The sequence below is a fragment of the Diplotaxodon limnothrissa genome, linkage group LG15, assembly GCF_057381915.1.
Source record: "Diplotaxodon limnothrissa isolate DT_005_m linkage group LG15, D_limnothrissa_male_GT1.1, whole genome shotgun sequence".
Lineage (NCBI taxonomy): Eukaryota > Metazoa > Chordata > Actinopteri > Cichliformes > Cichlidae > Diplotaxodon > Diplotaxodon limnothrissa.
Genome location: NC_140610.1, coordinates 30,640,001 through 30,661,066, shown reverse-complemented (window position 1 = coordinate 30,661,066; position 21,066 = coordinate 30,640,001). Strand labels below are relative to the sequence as shown.

The window sequence follows — 21,066 nt, the reverse complement described above, 5'->3', positions numbered from 1 at the left end:
TAATAAAATTGAAAGGATTGAACAGGGGAAAAAAAAATCTTATGACACTTTATGCAATCGAGGCATATTCTGTAATTTTCTAAAAAAACAAAAAATAACAAACAAATAAAAAATACAAAACAAAAACAAGCCTGCTGGAGGGGAAAATTCTCCTCTACAACATGTAACTTACGATACCATGAAATACTGAGTAAATGTTTTTCTTAGATTAGATCTTAGATTTACATTGCATTAACATTTTACTGCATTGGCATCCTATACTATAGTTTGTTATTTGAAAGATGTATATGGCCTTAGCTAACAGGAACAGCAAGCTAGTATGTTAGCAAACTGTTTGATTTTTGTAGGGTTTTTTTGTAAAAAAATAAAAATAAAAGGAAATACATTTTTGATTTTCAGTTAGAATGTTAGAATGTTTTTTGTCTCATTGCTAAGACTCTGGAACACAATTTTTAAAATAAAGACATAATCCCATAGGATAGAGTCATCACCAAGGATGACTTGGACCTCATGGGCATAACTTATTGGTAGTGAGTCTCATCACACAAAAGCTTTAAGGCGTTAATTAGTCTTGTGCTACCAGATAAGGATGCACCTTCACAGTATTTCAGTGAACTTGCTTTGCCCTCTAGTTTGGATGGGACTTCAGTGTGATCTCTACAGAGAAAAGAGTAAATGTCTTTTTTTTTTTTTTTTTTACTGTACACGGTGGTATGTATACATTTGCAAACAATAACTCATTCACTTAAAAATAAAAACCCACAACATCACTGCAGTAGAAACTCGTGAATTTTGATGACTTGGGCATTCATGATTCAGACAAAAATTTTTTAAAAAACACAAAAAGGAGTTCCTGCAGTGAATCAAGACTATCAAATGACTGAAATGTGCCATGAGTTAAACATAACTTTGAATTCAAATTTAGATTTTAATTATATTGGACGTGACTTCATGGTAAATTCTGGTTTGGATTTTGATGGAGTTCAACCTGAAATTCTGTTCAGTAAGGATAGGATTGCCTTGAGAAAGGTTGTGGTGATAAAGATCAGCCAAACAAACACATATCATGCTTATTACTTTGCAGCAGTGTTGCCCATCACAATTTGCAAACCACAATCAACTCACTATCAGTGTGAACCTAAGATAAGCATTTTTACCCAAACAACTGTATACACACACACACATGAACACACATTTTCTGTTATGACCCATATTGCCACTCACCCATTGCAAAGAATGGTATCCCCAGTAGTGTAGAGTTGAACTTCCCATCTGATATGAAGAAGATCCCTGCAGCCGTCACATTGGCAATGCAGATGGTCAGCACACCCAGGAGTCCCAGGAAAGGTTTCCCCCTTAGGCAGTCCCGCATAGAGCTGGAGATGGTGGCGGCCAGGAGCACCAGCACCAGACTGACCAACACCTCACCCTTGGCCAGCAGGCCCGTCTGGTGGAAGTCCCGCCACAGACTGAAGGATGTGAGTGACTGGATGTGGAGCTGGTCTGCTGCATGGGGGACCTCGGCTGTGGACAGTCGACTGGCCAGGGCACAGAACTCATTCTCCCAGCGCTCTGCAATAGCATCCTGCACCACGGGTCCATGATTTCGGAGGTAGTATGTGATTTGGACAGCACGAGCAAACTTGACCTGCTGGTCACGGCTGTTGGGTGAGAAGGACACACCGCCCAGCTGGTGCCCGATGAAGGCCACACGGCCATCCTGCACAGAATTCAGAGGTATTAGATATTAGCTGCAATTAAAGTAGCATACCATGGAAGGCACAGGAGTCCAGTAACTTCAAAGCAAATGTCCTGCTTCTCACTATACGTTCTTTGATACCAGCTTTCATTTTTGTTCTATTTGCTTTACTTTTTAATATGAACCCACCTCACAGCTGCGGACAGGACTGATGCTGCTCTGTACTAATTTTTTCATTAATCAGATTGTACAGCACAAACAAGACGTCACAGTGACAAGAGCATGGAGATAAGTCCAAGAAGAATTGCACAGGAGGAATTCAATAAGCCTGCTGGAACAATAAAAGTGAGTAAGCATTAGTCTATCACACAGAAGTCAGATTATAATAGAAGCCTGTTGGTTGTTGTTACACAACCATTCATTATTAAGTTGAAAGTATTGGCAGAACTACTGATGTATAAGGTGCCAAATGATACAGCAGTGCAGCCCAGCAAAGGCAAGGGATGACCAAATAATGCTACATGCTATAAGGGTCTGATGCAAACAGAAGCATGAAAAATATGCATCAATCTCTTGGCTTCACCCAGGTAAAAGGTGACTCGTTGAGAAAAATTTAACTGTTCCAAATGAGAAATAAAAAGATGTGTCACTGGGTAATGGGGTTTCCACAATTACCTTAAACCTGTTCCTGTTATATTAGCCATTACTGCGCCACAGACTACATCAAAAAAAAAGTTATAATGCCACTGGTACATTATAACTTTTTTTCTTTTCAGGAATGGCTGCTGAAGGCATCCTGAGGTAGGTCAAAGTTATCACACCAGTGATGATGTCAAGCAAACTAAAAACGAAATTAAAAGCAATTCTGAAAAAAAAGGCAATGACAACAAAATTCATTAATAGAACATTAAGATTAATTATTTTAATTATTTAATTATTCATAAGTGGAAAACATTTAACACAGCTATTAATCTTCCCAGAAGAGGGTGTTCTGGCATTTTCACCCCAAGGTAAGATTGTGCAATGATCAAAGAAAAAGCACAAAAATAAATAGAATAAAGGAAATGAATCAAAAGTTACTTTTCAGATGTTAAACTTCACTGTTAACCTCCTAAGACCCAAACTCTTTCATGGCATGCATTTTTAATTTCTCTTTGCTATTTGGGCTGATTGGGACCTGATGAATGTAAAAACAAAGAATTGCGTGATTTTATTTTTTTTACCTGATTTTATTTTTGAGAAAAAACGAGATCCACATAAGAGGACATTCACTGTAAATTTTGACAGAACAGTGGCAGTATAACATCCTCGTAAATGGATATCAGGCCCTCCCATATGGAAAAGATATATATAAAACTTATAAAGTTTGTATCTGTCTTGTGTGAAACCTGTATGAAAAGCATACAAAAGTGAAAACAGATATAAGATCCCTTGAAAAATTATATAAATGAAACTTGTATGTTTTGGATACTTACTAAAACAATATATGAAAGTAATGAGAAAGTGGCCACTTTCATGAGTAAATCATATAAGCCTTGTATGATTCACTATATGAAGTAGGCCACATCTTATGCAAGTCTTTTATAAGTTTTTACTATTTCTTTTCCATATGGGCTTGTAGAGCAAAATTGACTATTTTGGTCTAGACAACCCAAAATGTGATATCCACATATGTGGACGCCAGGTCCTAGGAGATTAAAGAACAGTTAGAAAAAGACTGAACAAGTAGAGTCTGTTTGGAAGGGTCTGAAAGGTCCTTTCTTTAAACAGAGCACGGCAGCACAACTTAGCTAACATGTTTCATTACTTGAGGCAAAAACATACTGCTGCATAGAACCAGGCTGTGAAAGACAAAAAACTAGCAGCCTCACTGGTTACACGTGCTACTGACACTCTAGATGACACGAAGAAAAAATGCTGGATGGACAATAATAATGCAGTTAAATGGTGGAAAAGCAGAAAATAGAAAATATTTTTCAGTTGTATTCTGTCATAATATTGTCGGCTCAGAGTTACTAGATACAGTATTTACTTTAGTTATAATTAAACCAAAGTTTTACACACACTCATGTTATCCATCTACATTTTTTATTTAAAACTAATATTGCGACTAATATTGCACTACAATGGGACCTTATTTCAATGGAAATTCAAATTCAAATGAGGAAATCTGTCCTCAGTGACAGTAGATGTTTGGGAAAGATGGATCGAAAATAGTCTTCATTTACTTGCACTTATAAAGGCTATAAACTCGAGTCCATGAAATGTTCACAATTTTTTTCTCTATATCATCAGAAATATTGTTATTGCAGATTTTCTTGAAATATCTTCCTCCAATTTTGAGACTATACTGCCCACCCTGTTTCTGGATTTTGGTTTAGTTTTTGAAAAACAACACAACAATTACATAGTAAAATATTTCATGTTATTCTTCAGCTGATGTTCTCTTTAAATTGTTTTAGAACCAGATAATTTCTCATTTTACCCTGATACATAAAAGAGGGTGGGCTTTCTTTTTTATATGAGGATCCTGCATTGAAAGTATATATGAAAGACATAAAAAAAATAGTATAGTTTTTGTTGTTCATCATTTATTTCCCTTGCCTGGTTTAGATTTTTAGGTAATGTGTCCAAATATGTGTATTTATTGTGACTGTATGGTAAAGTCATTAAACTAATAATGCACACATTATAGCTATAAGCTTATGCCTCAAAAGTAATTATACAATTATTTAAAGCTGCAGCGCAAATATTGTATTGGTCTATTTAATCACTAAATCAAGACACGCACCAGTGAAACTGTGAAACTCCTGCCTGGTTTCCGCAACCAGAACAGTTTCAGTTTTAATTTGCAGCTTATTGTAGATGTGCTTTATCTTGTCACAAACACAATAATCCAGCACAATCAAATAGTCGCAATGTACTGTTTCACAGCAGGGAGCTTGATAAAAATCTGAGGCTTCTAGATAAATAAATCCCTGCAATTGTTTGCTTCATTTTCAGTAAACAATTTACTTCAGTGTGAGGAGAAAGGAGTTATTCCACTCTGGGATTATGTGAACAGCAGAATAAACTGGTGGTGGACACTGCATTTTGAAGTCACATGATTGAGCTCATCCATAACTCAAAAGTCAGGTTTTCTGTCAGAGTCTGAGACTTTTATTACTGTCTGCTTCAAATCGATCCATTTATAAGAGCGAGATCTGCATGTTATTTTTGAGCTTTATCATTCTTCGAAAACAATCCCAACTCGGTGCTTCAGATTTGTCATTTCGTGACAGTGTACGAACATGTTTATGTAATGTAATCACATTACATTGCTGAGGGAGCTCAAAAAGCTTTTGCTCCAATTTCACTTGTGTAATTTCGCAAAGCTCAAATTACTCTATCACACTCACTTCTTGGTTTCACTAAAGCATTTCAAATGAATCTCAACAGTCACAGCACACTTATGTATAAATATCTGCACTGAGCCAATACATGCTCAGAGTGTGTGCAGTCTTAAACATGCGTGCCTTTGAAGCTTTAAAGAAAGTGAGTAATGAGACATAATCGGGGCAACAATTTCTGTGCCTGCAGAATTGTCAGCTTTGTTCTCTATTCTTTTTTGTGGCAGTCCTTATAAGACAAAATATACTTGCGTATGAGAGTGAGGCCAGGTGAGCACAGAGAGACAAAAAAGGAACTGTGTGTGATAAATGTGCTGAGTGATGTGTGAAAGAGGGAGGTGACACCTCACTGCTGTCTGAGGTGAGATGGAGGTGGTGATGGTGGAAGAGGTGGAGAAAGAGCTTTCCTGGTCCAACCCCTACTAGTATTTGAGTTTTCTTTAAAATACCTAATTTTTCACTATGTTCAATAAGTCCACATTAGGTTCAAACCAACACATTATTAAATAAGCAAAAGGTAAAAAAAAAATGGGTAAGAAGACCTACAGTAAGAATCAGGAAGGTTTGAATTTTCAAACATATGCTACAACCATTATGCTAGCCCAGGTTTGTTATTAGCCACCTGTTACGTTGGGATAGTTTTACATAAATGATAAATACAGCCTAAAGGAGTTAATAGAACTAAAGACTTGTATTCTAAAAGACTCAGACAGATGAGATTTCTGAAAACCATCTACCTTCAGTTGTTCTGCTTACATCAGCTTATAGCTTATGTCTCTCACAGCTTATGTGTTAGGTGATATAGTAATCACTCACCACTCTCTCGCTTTTCCCTCTTACTGGTGCAGTGAGAGCTACACCTTGTCCTACACCACACACCTATTCTGGTATTAAAAGTAAAGGTGGCTAGTACTCTGTTAGCTCCCCAGCAGCACAGTCTCTAACAACGTTTGTTGTGAAAATCCAGCTTTGCATTATGTTCTGCCAAGGGTATAACCCCCACACCCCACTCACAAATTTTGTGATCGAGCGAATGTTTTAAATATTTGATTGCAGAATAAAATGCAGAATATTTGTTGGCAAACCTAATTGTAGCTGGTTTGGCACTGACCGGGTGGATTTTAAGATAGTAACCTAAACCAAATCCTACACCTAAGACAGGTAGTTGATAGGTTTGTTTAGCACAAACCCCTCGCTGGAACAATTAGAGACAATTCTACTACAATGGCAAAAAGCACTGGACACCAGGCAGAGCTCTTTGTGTGATCTCGTGCACGAGGGAGAGAACTGTGACGAGCGCTGCTCCTGACGCTCGAACCCCAGTCACTCTCAGTTAGCTCCCCCGTAGCACTGCTCTTTGTTGTGGTTACATGAATATGCATAGGTTCATTAACATATGACATCTTACATAGGCATACACGTGAACAAAGAGTACCATCTGTGTGTATGTGTAGGTATGCGTGTGTGTTTTTGTGTGTGTGTCAAGATGTGACCCTGTGAACGACTCCCCAGAGCTGGTGCCAGGAGTCTAGCGGTCCACCTAAACAAAGGGCTCTTATAATTAAACAGATACAGAGTAGGTGTCCTCCTATACCATAAATCAGTAAGAGAAGGTACGACCTCTCTCATGACCTTAGGGTGTGTGTGCATGCCAGAACCCTCTGGAAGGCACACTACTAAGGATCAGACAGCCTATCAATATGCAATCGATTATATATACTCATATAAGCATATATGAGTATATATTTCTAAACATACATCACAATCCAACAATATAAACCTAACAGTAGTCATTATTGAAATTAAAGTGATTGGACGTGCAAAAAGATGTCCAAGTCAAAATTACTGAGGAGTAGAAAGTAAAACCTGACCCAAACATGTTTTCACTCATAGTGACCTTCTGAGGTGAAACATACGACTGGATTTAGACTTCTGTGGGAACTCTGAATTCTAACTTACGATGTAACCAGAAAACCTTCTTAACCCTACACCACAACTTTCCACGCCATTCAAGTTGTTGCAGACTGCATCAACCTGACGTGTAGTTCCATAAACAAACCAAACCATATTCCTGGATCCTAAACCTGTGTTTTGGAGGTCCTACGGTATATTTCTTGTCATGGTTTGCTTTTGTCTGTTGAAAAGCTCATCTTGCTAGTTTGGGGTTTCTTTAACTCTTGCTCTTTACTGTGTCTTTGCAATAAGAGTTAAAGAAACTTTTGCCATTTTAGCTAAGAACAGCTAAGATGGCTGTTCTTAGCTAAGAACAGCTAAGATGGCAAAAGTCTTCATTTCTGTACAGAAGTTGACTGCTGAAACACTTTTAACCCCATTCAGCTCAACCCCCACAACCACCAATGGGGTTCCCATTGGTGCAAATGAACACTTAAAACTCAGGGATGCTACAGTTATTCATAATAAAATTTAACAGTCATATAAATTACAAGAGTTTTCTGGTAGAAAACAGCAAAACAGGAATGTTTGCAGATATGGTAAAAGGCTATCAGGGAAAGCAGACTGCTTATAATTATGTACAAGACTTTTCAGATTTCATCACTATACAATACTGAGCTTAATATTATATCCCCAGCCTGTAATGTGCTAGCTCCTACGTTAATGTCACCCAATGTAATGTGGCTATCACGAAAACTAACAGTTAAATGGTAAATGTCTAAGCTGAAAGGTTAACATTAATTATATTTTTATTACTTAAATGTTGCTCAAACTTAGGTTAGTATAGTTTCTAAAACAAAACTAGAACTAGAGGTTAAGTCAAATTAAAATAAAAACTATACTTCTACAATATTTTTGAAACTAACTGAAACAATTTTGTCCACTTCTAAAACTAACCAAAATGAAATACAAATGTAGAGGAAGTATCCCTAGTTTTGGTATCTGTTAGCTATGTAAAAATAAATAAACATTACAACTTCTCTATTAGTGAGTCACTGATAGACTTTTTTGAGTCTGAATGCTTATAAGACTGCGAGTCCACTGTTTCCAAAAAGTTGTGTTTTTATTGTAACACATGCACTAATTTTCATAAATCTTGCCTGTCACTAAAAAAGAAATGAATAAAACGTACACTGAAAAAAACTTAAACTAAATTAAAACTAAACATTTTCAAATGATAAAAAATAATAATCTGAAATAAAAAAAATCTACTGTGGAAACTAAAGTGACATAAAAACAGAATGTCAAGACAAATTAAAAGCTAATTAGAAAATAAAAAATTATAATAACTGTGGTTTAAATGGGAGCTCTACTGACCTTCATATGATACCGTCATCATAATAATCATTATGAACATTAACTACTTCAGTGAGAGGAGGAGCTGTGTTTCCGTCTGTCCACAGTAGTGCTGTGTTAAGTTGTGTATAAGCTCAAGGAGGCAAAAACAGACCTGTCTGTAATTATATTCTTTGAAATGAGTGCCTAAATCAATATTATTTATTCATGGCTCAAGAGTTGGGTGTTAGTCTCGTAACCGGAAGGTTGCCAGTTCGAGCCCTGGCTCGGACAGTCTCAGTCGTTGTGTCCTTGAGCAAGACACTTGACCTACCGCCTACTGGTGATGGCCAGAGGGGCCGATGGCGCAATATGGCAGCCTCGCTTCTGTCAGTCTGTCCCAGGGCAGCTGTGGCTACTACTGTAGCTTGCCTCCACCAGTGTGTGAATGTGAGAGTGAATGAATAGTAGAATTGTAAAGCGCTTTGAGGGCCCCGAAAAGTGCTATATAAATGCAATCCATTATTATTATTTTAATCTTAATTAATAGCTTAGTATCAGTTTTCTAGGCAACCCTATACTGATATATGTATATGTAATGCAGTGGTTTATACATTCAAGGTTCAAGGTTCAAGGTTCAGGATTGCTCTCCCCCCGCTTCAGGACACCTACACCAGGAGATGCCGGACTAGAGCAGCGCAGATACTGAAGGACCCGTCCCATCCAGGCAACAAACTGTTCCAACTTCTGCAATCTGGTAGAAGGTTCCGCATCTTCCGGGCAAGGACAGAGAGACTCAAGAGGAGCTTCTATCCCCAAGCCATCCGTGCCCTAAACACACACACCCGCCCTCTCACATCATCTATAATTGACTGAGACAGGACTCTCTTCCAGACACTCTAAACCAAGGCACAATGTACATTTCAATTCCTTTAATTTTAAATATGTTTATATTGTCTATCCTGTAATATAGTCAGATGTCTCTTCATATTAATGTACAGAATTCACCTGCTTGCTGCTACTACTGCACATTCACCCAGTGTATATACTATATGTATGTATATATATATATATATAGTGTTCTTCCTCTACACCCCCCCCCCCCCAATTTTTGCACATGTCGAGGAGCGTGTCAGGCTACATTTCACTGTGTGTTATACTTGTATAACTATGCATGTGACAAATAAAGAACCTTGAACCTTGAACCTTTATTTATACTATTTTTTACATGTTCCTATGATATAATGAAAAATCATAAGGATTTCATAAGTTAGTTATTTTTCACATAATTTTAAAAAGGTCCATCCATTCATTCATTCACTTCCGCTTATCCTTTTCAGGGTCGCGGGGGGCGCTGGAGCCTATCCCAGCTGTCATAGGGCGAGAGGCGGGGTACACCCTGGACAGGTCGCCAGTCTGTCGCAGGGCCAACACACAGGGACAGACAACCATTCACACCTAGTTATCCAATTAACCTATCCCCACAAGTTGCATGTCTTTGGACAGTGGGAGGAAGCCGGAGAACATGCAAACTCCACACAGAAAGACCCCGGCCTGATGGTGGAATTGAACTCAGGACCTTCTTGCTGTGCGGCAACAGTGCTAACCGCCGTGCTGCTAGGAAGAAGTCAGTATTTGCTCAAACATTACAAGCTAATATTCATTTTATAAAATGTATTCTTCATTTTATACATAAGCTGTTATAACAACAGATTGCATTATTGAAAAGGCCATTATTATTATTTCTTATCTATTATTTATTTATTTTGATAATGAATTTGGGGAAATATTGTATGGGAATTGACAGTTTTATAATTAAATACCAAGGTCATTTTTCAAGTACAAAATACTGATTTATTGAGGCAGTGATTTTATTGTGTGCATAATTCAAAAACATTAACCATGTAAACCCTTGAGCAAAAGATAATTTCTCTAAGAGTTGTGAAATCTGTTACTGTCATTACTGCTCCATGCTTCTTATCCAATAAACAAGTGTTAACCTATAATTACTAATGAGCTGGAGAGCAGCAGTTAATATCTGTATGACCTTGGACAAAATTTAGTTTTAGGTACACCCAAGTATTTGGGTAATGGTGTATTGCTTAAGGGTTAGGGGTTAAATAGAAAAGTATGTATTTCAAGGGATGTCACTGGAACTAATACTTACAATACTTGTCAAACTTTTTTTTTCTTTACCACAGGCACATAGGAAGCATATATGCCAAGGCTACAATATGCTGACAGGTGTTCTAGTTTAGGCTAAAAAAGAAGAATGATGCCCACAAGCACAGCAAACATGAAAGATGGCATCTAGTGCGGCTGTTCTGAAGCAGATTAACAATTCAAACTGAACTACCAGGATTCGGTTCTCTCCAAAAACCCGTTCTCAATTCCCATCCCTAGTTCCTTCTAGCCTTCCCAACATCTTAATCTGTCCTGTCAACAAAATAGAATTTTAACATTTTAAATTAGTAGAATGTTATGTACAAGTTTCTAATCAAGCAGTTTATGTTTAACTACATGGGAAAATCATTTTTTTAAATATTAGAATAAGTACTGAGAGTGTAATTCTACTGACATTATTATAGACAACTTAAGTATCATGAACATTTCTCCTGTTGTTTCAGTGGCTACATTTCTACATTTTTTTCATAATATTTTGTGTTTTTATTTAGAAAATTCAAATATAGCAGACAGATTAAAATAGCAACATCTATTTTAAGCTTTTTCTCCTGGGAATAAAACTTGGCAAAAAGTTTTTTTCATAGGTTATTTCTGTATACAAGTATGTACAGAAATAACCCTGGTTGTAACATCAAAGAGTAGGATAAGGCATTAGAAGTCCGAAAAATTAATTAGCCCAGACAGCTCGTCACACTGGCAAACAGCAAGGGGGAGGATTCAGGAACACGGAGAGTGCAGAGTGACTGACACAGTGCAGGGAGAGCTGGAGGTCACATAAACCTTCAAGACGGTAATATTGTAGTTCGATATTTTAGTTCGAGAGAGTGATGGGAGTAAGACTGAAAATATATTACATTAAATTCATTATATTATAAGAAATTATAAGAAAACTTGGAAACTTGTATGTAATTTACATATTCTTTTCACCTAAAAACAAGACTGAAGACAAGGCTGGACGATGGTATGGTGAATTTTCAAGATGAGAAAATTTGATAATTGACACTGAATTTGGTTTTGTTTTGTTGTTCCTATCAAAAGTCAAATAGTTGAAGACGCTCTCTAAAGAAAGTATTTTATGATACTGAAGAAAGCTGAAATCTTTCAAATGCTGTGTACTTTCTAGTGTTAGCACAAAGTGAAAAAATTCAGCACAGTTCAGGAGGGCATGAAGTCAAGTTCAACCACAATCCCAGCAGATTATCTTATCTCAGTGCCCAGCCCACATAGTAGAGTAAGCCAACATTCTGCAGATCCAATTGGCCATATAGAGCACACTATCTATTTGAGCTGTTTTAACTTGCTCAAAGTTGTTGTGTAGTTGTTGTTCTGCAAACTGCTTTGCAACCCATCTCAGTTCGTAAAATTTCTTCCCTCCAAGATATTCCACACTCAGTGGTTGTAAGTGATGTTAAGGCAAAGTAGAAATGTTTAGGAGCCACGGTAATTCCACCAAAGTCAAAGTCAAAGTCAAACTAAACTTTAATGTCATCTCTGCTATATCCATTGCAGCATACAGAGAGATGAGGCGACAAGTCTCCGGTTACATCAGTTTAAAAAAAAGCTAATAAATAGATATAAAAAGAGAGGAAAATAAATATACACTTAAGTCTTAGGGGATCAAGAGAAGTTACAATTAGAATTTACAATTTACAGTTTGGAGTGGTTTAAAGTGACCAGTGTAGCAGCTTATAAAATGGAGTAATACAAAATTGTCCATAGAGCAGCATGTCTTACAGAGGCAGTGGTATGTAAAGTGCAAAAGAGTTGGTTAACAGTTTGTGTGGGTGTGTGTGGTGGGGGGGAGGTCTGGTAGTGAGTTCAGGAGTCTGATGGCTTGTGGGAAAAACATATTCCACAGTCTGGAGGATCGGGCCCCAATGCTGCGATAGCGTCTGCTGGATGGAAGGAGAGAAAAGAGTCCATGTGAGGGGTGTGAGGGGTCAAGCATGATGCCAGAGGCCTTATTATTATATCAGCGGTTGTGGTAGATGTCCTTTAGCAAACGGAGAGATTTCCGATGATCTTGGCAGCTACTTTAACAATTCGTTGTAGTTTGCTGAGATCGCCAAAATTGCAGTTGCCGAACCACACGGAGATGCAGCTGGTCAGAACGCTCTCTATGGTGCCCCTGTAGAATGTGGTGAAAATGGGAGGAGAGAGGTTGGCCCGTTTCAGGCGTCTCAGGAAGTGGAGGCGCTGCTGGGCCTTTTTGATGATGGTGGAGGTGTTGGTGGTCCAGGTGAGGTCGTCTGAGATGTGAACTCTCAGGAACTTGATGCTGTTAATGGTCTCTACCATGGAACCGCGCATGCTGAGTGTGGGTGGACCGAGTCAACGATCATCTCCTTGGTTTTTCTCCACATTCAGTGACACGTTGTTCTTGCAGCACCTGGACGCCAGCTGTTGAATCTCCTCTCTGTATGGTGACTTGTCGTTGCTGCTGATGAGTCCAACCACAGTTGTGTTTTCAGCGAACTTGATGATGTGGTTAGAGCTGTGTAGTGTGGTGCAGTCGTGTGTCAGGAGGGTGAATAAAAGTGGGCTGAGAACACAGCCCTGAGGAGCTCCTGTGCTAAGCCTGATGGTGCTGGTGATGTTGTCGCAGATTCGGACGGACCGAGGCCTCTCTGACAGGAAATCTAGTATCCAGTTTCAAACAGAGGTGCTGAGTCCCAACTTGCTGAGTTTGTCAAACAGTTTTTGGGGTACTGAGGATTTCTTTGGCACCATGATGATGGTGGTGAACTTGAAGCACGCTGGGACGATCATCTGGCTCAGTGAAGACTTGAAGATGTCTGTGAAGACATCAGCCAGCTGATCAGCGTAGTCTCGCAGCACACGACCTGGGATGTTGTCTGGTCCAGCAGCTTTCCGTGGGTTGACCTAGGTGAAAATTCTCCTCACGTCGGCTGCAGGCAGAGAGATGGTCTGGTCAGTGGTGGGGGGCATGGCTTTCTTCACTTGCGTGTTGTTCAGTGCATCAAACCGTGTGTAGAACTTGTTCAGCTCCCCAGGAAGTGTGGTATCTCCATCACAGCACAACACTCCAACACACCAAACAGTAGGGTGGCAGAGTGCTGAGATTGGTAGTGTATAAAAGTTGCCAGAGCTCAGTTCAGTTATTAACAGTTCCAAACCTCTTCTGTCATTAACAGCAGCACAAAAACTGTGTGCCAGAAGCTTCACAGCATGGGACTTTAATGGCTGAGGATCTCCTTGAGGTGTAATGTGTAGGTGCCCCAGTACTTTTGTCCATATAAGGTATAAACTTGCAGCTATAGGAATGTACAAAAACATTAAATTACTGTTTTACTGAAGCTGTACCCCACGTTAACACGTTCACATGTTTATATTAAGTGGCACAGCACGATGGCAAGGTAGGAAATGGCACTGAAAAAAAAATGTATGTAATAAAGAATGTAATAAACTACCTCACTCTGAAGTGGAAAATGACAGTGAAATGACTCATTCTAATTTAGTGGCTCTTCAGTACTACCATTTATTTTCTTTTAGCATTACATTGATCATTTATGTAGAGCAGTAGCTGTCATTCAGAAAACAGCCTCAAAAGATCTTTTTTTTTCTATTTACTTTTGTGCAACAGCAGATTCTTGTGGCTGTAGGAACTATAATAGGAAAAAGATGAAGGCCAGCAAAGGGAAAAACATGGGGTAGAGGGATTGAACATCCAAAAATCAGCCTCCAGGGCTAAAAACTGAAGCCAGTGCAGTTCCTAAAGTGTCCTCTTGAGTCTAACTGAAAAAGACAGTCAACCCCCATAGACTGCCAAATTTTAAGTTCATGGGGATTGGAAAACTTTAAAGCAGAAAACAAACAGCCTGATACTAAAATTTGTTATAGCTTGTTTTTCTCTTCCATTTTTTTAGACTTAAAACAACTTGTATTAATCGTATTAAGACTTGAAGAATTATGGATTATTAGAAACATGGTTACTTTGAATCTGTGGTGGGTTCTGAAACATCTGGCTGCAGCTGTTTGCTTATGTGTCACCCCTGCTAATTGAAGTGAACCTTGACTTTTTGACTGTGTGCCTCTTGTTGGTGCCTTTTGAATCATTTTGGATGCAGTTATCTGAAGAATTGCTTCATGTATTATTATTTGTTGTAACAGCCTGTCAGTGTTTCAGTTTTTGGTGAATGAAATTCCAACTACTTTATTTGTATATGACAAAACAATAGTTAGCAGGAATCAGTGTCTGCATGAGGTTTATGGTGACATATTGCTAATATGACGTGTTGCTTTATGTGATATTTAGCACTTGCCTATGTCAATCTACAACACAAATTCTAATACAGCAAAGCAATGAGATCAAATTATGATGATCTTCAATGCCAAAATGATGTCTTTTTTAAAGTACCACATCGGCAGGTACATGGTTTTCCACCTTCTAAAAGAGTGCTTTATCATTCTTTTTGGGAAATGACATGACACTGAATAAAACGGCTCAATGAAGAGAAAACACAAATTCTAAAACCACGCTGGGCTACAACTTGACATCCAAAAGAAGAATACACTGTCTGTCTATCTAACTGAATATTAGGAGCCAAACAGTCTGTAACAGCGCGATGGATGGCCTCATCACTGTGCTCAGACACTGATGCTGCTCGGATGGCTCTGCTGTGGCAGCTCTTGGAGGAAGTTACAACCCACCATCCTGGAATCCAAGCATGTGATACTCTGAATTTGTGTTCATGTCAGTCTGAGCCCACTGTACATGTGCTGCAGATAGAGAAAGTGTAAAGTGGCCTGTACATCACAATGAAATTAACTAGTGGTGTATAAAATGGATATTAGAGTGACTATTTCTGTGTGCCAAAAAGTGATCGTCTGCCAGAAAGTGATTCCCGTCCGCTGGAGCGTGCGCAGCTGCTTAAAGCTGTAGTGCCCAGATTACTTATGTAGACAGCTACTTCCGTGCAACTGATATAAGATGTGGTAAGCTGAACACAGCTTCAACCGTCTGTTTGTTGAAAAATATTAACGCAACCGCACTACATTTTCTTGTTAGTAATGGTAACGGCGTTGTAATGATAGAAAGAGTAATTAGTTAGATTACTTGCCGTTAGTAAAGCCGTTACTTGTAACGCCGTTATTCCCATCACTGGTTAACGGTAGTTGACAAAGACCTGTGGTTCTATGGGAAACTGATCCTCAACTTCTTTGCTGTCCTACCTCTGTAAATACTCTTCTGGTTAGATTTCAGGCCTAGTCACTTTTTCAAGCCACGCTGAACACAATAGTAAGTACATTTTGTAAATTATGGATAACATTAGTGTCCAGCAGGACAGTAAAGCAGCATATGCTTTACCTACTGTAAGCAACAAACTTTGGAGCTGACACGAAACACGAAACTCTAGTTCTTCTACTAGCTACTTGGCTGGCTCCAACAGGAAGTCAATCCTCATAGACTCTGGTATATACTCGTAGCACTTCAAGTTAGGTAGTCAAAGCAGTCTATGCCCACTGCGCAAAGTGACTTGGAGTGACATCTTTTATAAATTGTTTTTGGATGTACAATTTTGGTCCACTGAAGGAATTGTTTATGAATGTTATGTTGCCGTCTGTCTGACCTCTGTGTTACAGGCTACCTATAATCCAAACGTGGCCATTGTGGATGTCTTATTAATATCAAACAACTTAGACATCATTTTTATACTGCTTCTATAGTATCTGCAGTCTAATGTTTCCAGAGGGTGGAGGGCATGTTTTCTGTACAGAGATCAGCAGACATCTTGGAGATGTCTGCTGATCTAATCTTTAGAGAAAGTAGGGTATTTTGTCAACACCATCAGATGTCAACACCATCAGGATTTTTGTCTGACGGTGTTGACCCTTTTTCTAATGATGTTGACAAATGTCACAAAAGTGTGCTATTCACCATTTATATTAAGTTATTTTTTACTAATATTTCAGTCATATTACTTCTTGTGTATTTTACTGATATTTCTGCTTCACGGATGTGTCAAATATTATCAAATTTGCCTTATCTTGAATCTCATTGTGTATGTATACATTATTAATCCTGTAGGAAAATGCTTAGTCCTCTGCATTTAACCCATTCACTCAGTGATGCAGTGGGCAGCTACCAATCCAGGATAGCCTCTGTTTGTTGGATTTGAACGCCCAACCTTTCGATCATGTGGCATCTACTGAGCTAGCTGTCCCCCGAGAGCTATTCTTTAAGTGATGATGTATGAATCCTGCTTCCAGGCCCAAACTACTCTGTGTTTGTTAAGCCTGTTGTGCTGTTAAAATGTTTTAATGCTTTTTATCTTGTTCTATTACATCTGAACAAGCCCCTAAAAACAGCCAGTGATCACTGTCAGCCTAACCATCGGAAACCCTCACGTTAACTTTTATCAAGTGGAAAAAAGTTAGCATTCATCCTCCAGCTTCACTGTGTTTATGTTATGCTAACACAGCTGTGTCGCTAGCGATCACGTAGCACATCACTATATACCAGCTAGCCCAACTTCAGTAACCTGACAATAGTCACTGCTGTTTAGTTTTCTGTCTCCATTTATGTTGGAAGTGGTAGCAGAGCTGGTATATCATGTTCAGGTGGAAACAAGCAATCTAACTTTAACTTTAAATTTCATATATTCTGTTTTCATGGATGCCTGGATGTTACACCTGCTAGTGCAGCCACACTGATCATTTTATTAAAGATGAAAGAATTTAGACAGTTTGTGACTCTCAGTGATGCCGCAGAGTTCCTTTGCTTTGGGATCTGCAGCAGAGTTTGGACCTGGAAATGGCTAATGACATCAAACTTAATGGCTGGATAGCATTTCTATTGCTTAATGCATAATTGTGTTGTGAATATTCATCCTTAATCTGTGAAAAAGCACAAGGTTCAGAAGAATTATAGTAATTCAAAAAATGGTACATTTCAGGCTAGAATAGCAAAGGGGAACCTGTCAGCAGAGGAACGAAAGAGAAGGAACAGGGATGATCAAAAAAGAAAGAGAGAAAAAAAATAACAGCCAGCCTGAGTTGAAGAAAGAGTTTCTCATAAAGGAAAGGGAAAGATGGAGAAATAGAGTGAAAGAGGGAAAAATAAAGAACACCAGTGATCTGAAAGGAAGAGAAAAAAGTCAGAAGAGAAGGTTTTGGAAACAAGCACAGAGAGTCTAAAGGAGAGAAAGTCCAGCAAGGTCTAAACACACAACCACAGAGAACTTTAGGAATCAAGGAGTAGTAGGTAGCTGGTGAACTATTAAGATGTAGAACTTGACATGTGCAAAAACAGAATTGTTATGATGTGTCTTGTGATATTACAAAGGTTGTTAAGGTTTAATTGTCATTTTGAAAGAAATAATATCTTGTTTTCTACTAGTGTGTCACCACCGTCAGATTTGTGTCACCACCGTCAGCACCTTGTCAACTCCATAATATGGAGTTTTTGTTTATTTTTCTCTTTTGGAGAACCATATAGTTTCCTCCCTCATGATCTTCCAATAAAAATATGTAATTTTCTCAATAAATGTGTAATTTGCATGTTGCTTAATATGATTGTTTCTTATACAGATTAAATACAAGCTTCTGAAAATATGTATGACTGTAACTCTAATAATAAAAAGCCAAAACAATCTTACTTTTAAATGTGGTATAATTACTTTGAAAACATATGTGCATAAACAATAGAACAGAGAAGCTGCTAATAGTCAAAATAGCTGAAACAACTTAATTTAAAATATATATTTTTGCATTTCTTTGTGTCTGACGGTGTTGACAAAAACCTTGCACTTCTCCAGCAAAAACATAAATTATTAAAAAATGTTACACCTGGGAGATTGTACCAAAACATGGTGAGACAGCCAAAACTTTGTGTAACAATTATATGTAAATATGTTTTTGAAAAATCAAAAATTATATTTTAGAAAATTAAAACCTGTTTTGTCCCTAATCTCAGGAATCACAGATATGACAGATTTAACCTGGTTACAAACAATTAAATTGTTTAATTGAAGCAGATAAACCAGTTAAAAAAACAGGAATATGTAAAATAACAAAAAAAGGTACTGAATAAATCAATAGACTAACACATAATAGATTAATAGATTGTGTTTGTTTATAAATAATTTGTATTCATGCATATCATGTTGATAACACAATACTGATATTTGTAAATAAAAAAATATAACATTTACTAACAATGTAAATTTCTTGCACCTGCCATAGACATCCCCATGACCTCCAAAAGAATTGCCCAGTTGTAAAGTTCAAATGCTGAACGTCTTATTCACGTCCAAGATAGGCCATGGTTGGACGTCCAAATTGTGAACCTAGTTTGGACGCCATATAGATGTCCAGAATTGATCATGGACCAACAGACCCAATATGCACATCTATTCGAAGTCCAATATTTAGGGAGATAGACCTCTCCACCATGTTTGTGCTGTTATAGAGATTTTTATTGGAAATACCTGACAAATACTCAAAGCCAAAGTCTGCAGTTTTAATGAGTGAAATTTCAGAATTAGTCTATTATTTAGTGTTAATTAGCATTTTCTATGTCTGTGCATCGCGGTAGTTATGTTTATTGATATGGCTTGCTAACAAAGCTAGCATTAGCTGATTAGCATGGTTGTGGCCATAATACTAATGCTGACTTGACATTACCAGTTTCAAAACACTAAGATGTCACTAATGTTGACAACCAAAACGCTCAGCTTGAATGTTTACAACAAGTCATTTGCTAACTAATAGATGATGTCAGAGTGATCTGTCCATTTTTTATATCCAGTCTATACTTTGAACCCACAATGCACTCCACTGCCTGCCTTGTGGAGTGACAATACTGCAAAGTGTGCTAATCTCTATCAACAACAAATGGAAATGAATATTCCTTATTGAAAATCATGCAAGAGTGCAGCAGATTTACAGCTCATATATATGTGAGCCTTCTGAGCTCCAATATACCTTAATGTCTACATGTTGCATCTAGAATTCTTTTTTTATGTTGTGGTGGGTGGCCTGTAATAAATACAGCTGCAGATCCAGTACAGGTGAAGCTACAGGCAACCAAGATGGGATACCTGTAAGGCCATAGCTACTGTGGCCAATGATTGTGCAGCCAGGAGGGAGACACTGCATCAAAAAAAAAAGTCATATAGTCAGGATATCCCTGTGTGTGTGTGTGTGTGTGTGTGTGTGTGTGTGTGTGTGTGTGTGTGTGTGTGTGTGTGTGTGTGTGTGTGTGTGTGTGCGTTTGTGATGTGAGTGAGTGAAGGTGGAGGAGCAGATCAGGGCAAGCGGCATGCAGCCAATCAATTCACCTGCACCAAAAAGGGAGGGTGAAAACTGAAAAGCCGGCTGTGTGTGTGTTATGGAGAGGCTTCCCCTTCGCTGGCTGATATATGAGGCACTGTGCAGCCCCAAATTACAGTCTGGTATACAAGTGTTTTCTGTTCATTCAGAAATTATAGCAAGCTCCGAGGGCCAGCCTCAGAGCTTCACATGCTGACTGCTGGGGCTGCTGCTCTGATGGAGATGGGTTTGGGGAGCGTGTATGCGCACGTGAAGGGCCTGGCTGAGAGGGAGAAAGAGAGAAAAAAAACCCCTCACCTTTAATGTTGTGTTCGGATAACTAATGGGCACCTTGTGGAAAGTGCTGTTGGAAAGCACAGCCTGCCTGATGTCTTCGAAGATGGTGATGATATCATCCAGTAGGCAGCGCTTGTCCCTGTGGCTCAAGACGCAGAGGTGCGCGAACGTGAAATTGAATCCCTTGTAATTGACGCGCAGATCCAACACCTGCTTGTGGACCTGCAGGACCTGATCGGCCAGCTCCAGGATGTTCCCCCCGGACTTGGCGAGCAGGATCAGCCTGCCATATCTGCCCGGGGTGTGCAAATCCGAGTACAGCTTGTGCTTTGACTGGTCGATTTGAAACAAGCTGTTAGCGAGACTCCGCTCGATCTTGGCGAGGCTGTGAGTCGGGGCGACCAGTACCTCCAGGTCCGTCTCCGGCTTGAATCGGCTCAGCACTGTAGATCCGAAAATGATGGTGAGCACCGCAGGGACGGTGAGGAAGAAAACGGGATGTCTGCTAACGAATAAGCCCAGCCAGTAGAACGAAGCCTTGAGCCCTCTGTGTATCACTTGCCGCAGCATCCTCCACAAAATCCAGCTTGCAGATGCCCCGTGTCCTCCGATGAAGCACATGTGACATCAGACTCCGTTCCCCGGCTTAGTACAATTCGTAAGAGAATTACACCAGGCTACAACACCATGCACACACTCTTACATGCACACACGCTTACACACTCTCACACACACGCACTCGCACACCTGGAAAACAGCACTGCAGCAATTCGCGGCAAGGCGGGCTAACGCGCGCGCGCACGCACATACACGCACGCATACTCAGACAGTCACAAAATCATAGTGCGTGAGCCGAACGAGACGAGTCCACGATGTCTGATCTCAAGCCATTCCGCCTGCGTGTGATGGAGAGAATGCTGCGAGTCTCCTGCTCTGCACCGGCTGCAGTAGCAGCGACGAGCCGCGGCAGTGGGATGTGCATGTGTGTGTGAGTAT

At 39.1% G+C, this 21,066-nt stretch overlaps 1 protein-coding gene across 1 annotated transcript in view; it reads right to left on the bottom strand.

Annotated features, from left to right (window-relative positions):
- Nucleotides 1-20,691, bottom strand: part of ptchd4 (patched domain containing 4) — a 67,414-nt gene extending 46,723 nt beyond the window's left edge. The window contains exons 1-2 of the mRNA XM_085373380.1: nt 20,092-20,691; nt 1,225-1,720 (exon numbers count right to left, since the gene is read on the bottom strand). Of these exons, the coding sequence (XP_085229506.1) occupies nt 1,225-1,720; nt 20,092-20,691 (1,096 nt within the window). The remainder of the gene's footprint in view (nt 1-1,224; nt 1,721-20,091) is intronic.
- Nucleotides 20,692-21,066: the final 375 nt, after the last annotated feature.